Source organism: Eimeria mitis, genomic scaffold (genome assembly GCF_000499745.2).
Source record: "Eimeria mitis Houghton genomic scaffold, Emh_scaff5207, whole genome shotgun sequence".
Classification (NCBI taxonomy): Eukaryota; Apicomplexa; class Conoidasida; order Eucoccidiorida; family Eimeriidae; genus Eimeria; species Eimeria mitis.
In genome coordinates, this window is record NW_013573499.1 from 1589 (window position 1) to 2311 (window position 723).

General features: G+C 57.4%; 1 protein-coding gene across 1 annotated transcript in view; it reads right to left on the reverse strand.

Moving 5' to 3' along the window:
- Positions 1-723, reverse strand: part of EMH_0080530 (uncharacterized protein) — a gene marked incomplete at both ends in the record, with an annotated part of 3896 nt that overhangs the window by 1542 nt on the left and 1631 nt on the right. The window contains 2 exons of the mRNA XM_013500272.1: positions 200-365; positions 676-721. Coding sequence (XP_013355726.1) covers positions 200-365; positions 676-721 — 212 coding nt within the window. The remainder of the gene's footprint in view (positions 1-199; positions 366-675; positions 722-723) is intronic.

A 723-nucleotide genomic window follows, 5' to 3' on the forward strand; every position in this document is an offset into this window, starting at 1 on the left:
ACAGCAACAGCAACAGCAGCAACAGCAGCAACAGCAGCAGCAACAGCAGCAGCAGCAGCAACAGCAGCACAATTTCGTATCCTGTTCTCCCTCATCCGTTGGTACTGCTGCTAGTGTGGTTGTTATTGCTGCTGCTGCAGCTACATTTGTTGTTGTTGTTGCTGCTGCTGCTGCTGCTGTTGCTGCTGCTGCTGCTTACCTGCAGCAGCCGCTTGAGCAGCGCAGCCTTGCGGGCGTCGTTGGAGTCCTGCAGCAGCAGCCGCAGCAGCAGCAGCAGCAAACCGCCACGGTTCCCTGCGTATACCCCTACATGCTGCTGCTGCAGCTGTTCATACACCACACGCGAGAGGCGGTCGGGGCTGTGGCTGCGCAGCAGCAGCAGCAGACAAGCAAGCACACACAGCAAGCACACTTCAGCAGCAGCAGCAGCAATAACACAAGCAGAAACACGAGCAGCAGCAGCAGCAGCAGCAGCAACACAAGCAGCAGCAGCAGCAGCTGCTGCTGCTGCTGCAGCATTTTAACTAAGACCAATGGCATTTAAGCAACGGCTGCAGCTACTTGAGCGGCAGCAGCAGCACATACAGCAGCAGCAGCCCATACAGCAGCAGCACACACACAGCAGCAGCAGCAGCAGCAGCAGCAGCAACAGCAGCAGCAGCAGCAGCAGCTGACTGGTATAGAACGCTGAGAGAGTGTAGGATGCGGAGAGCCAAGACCCTT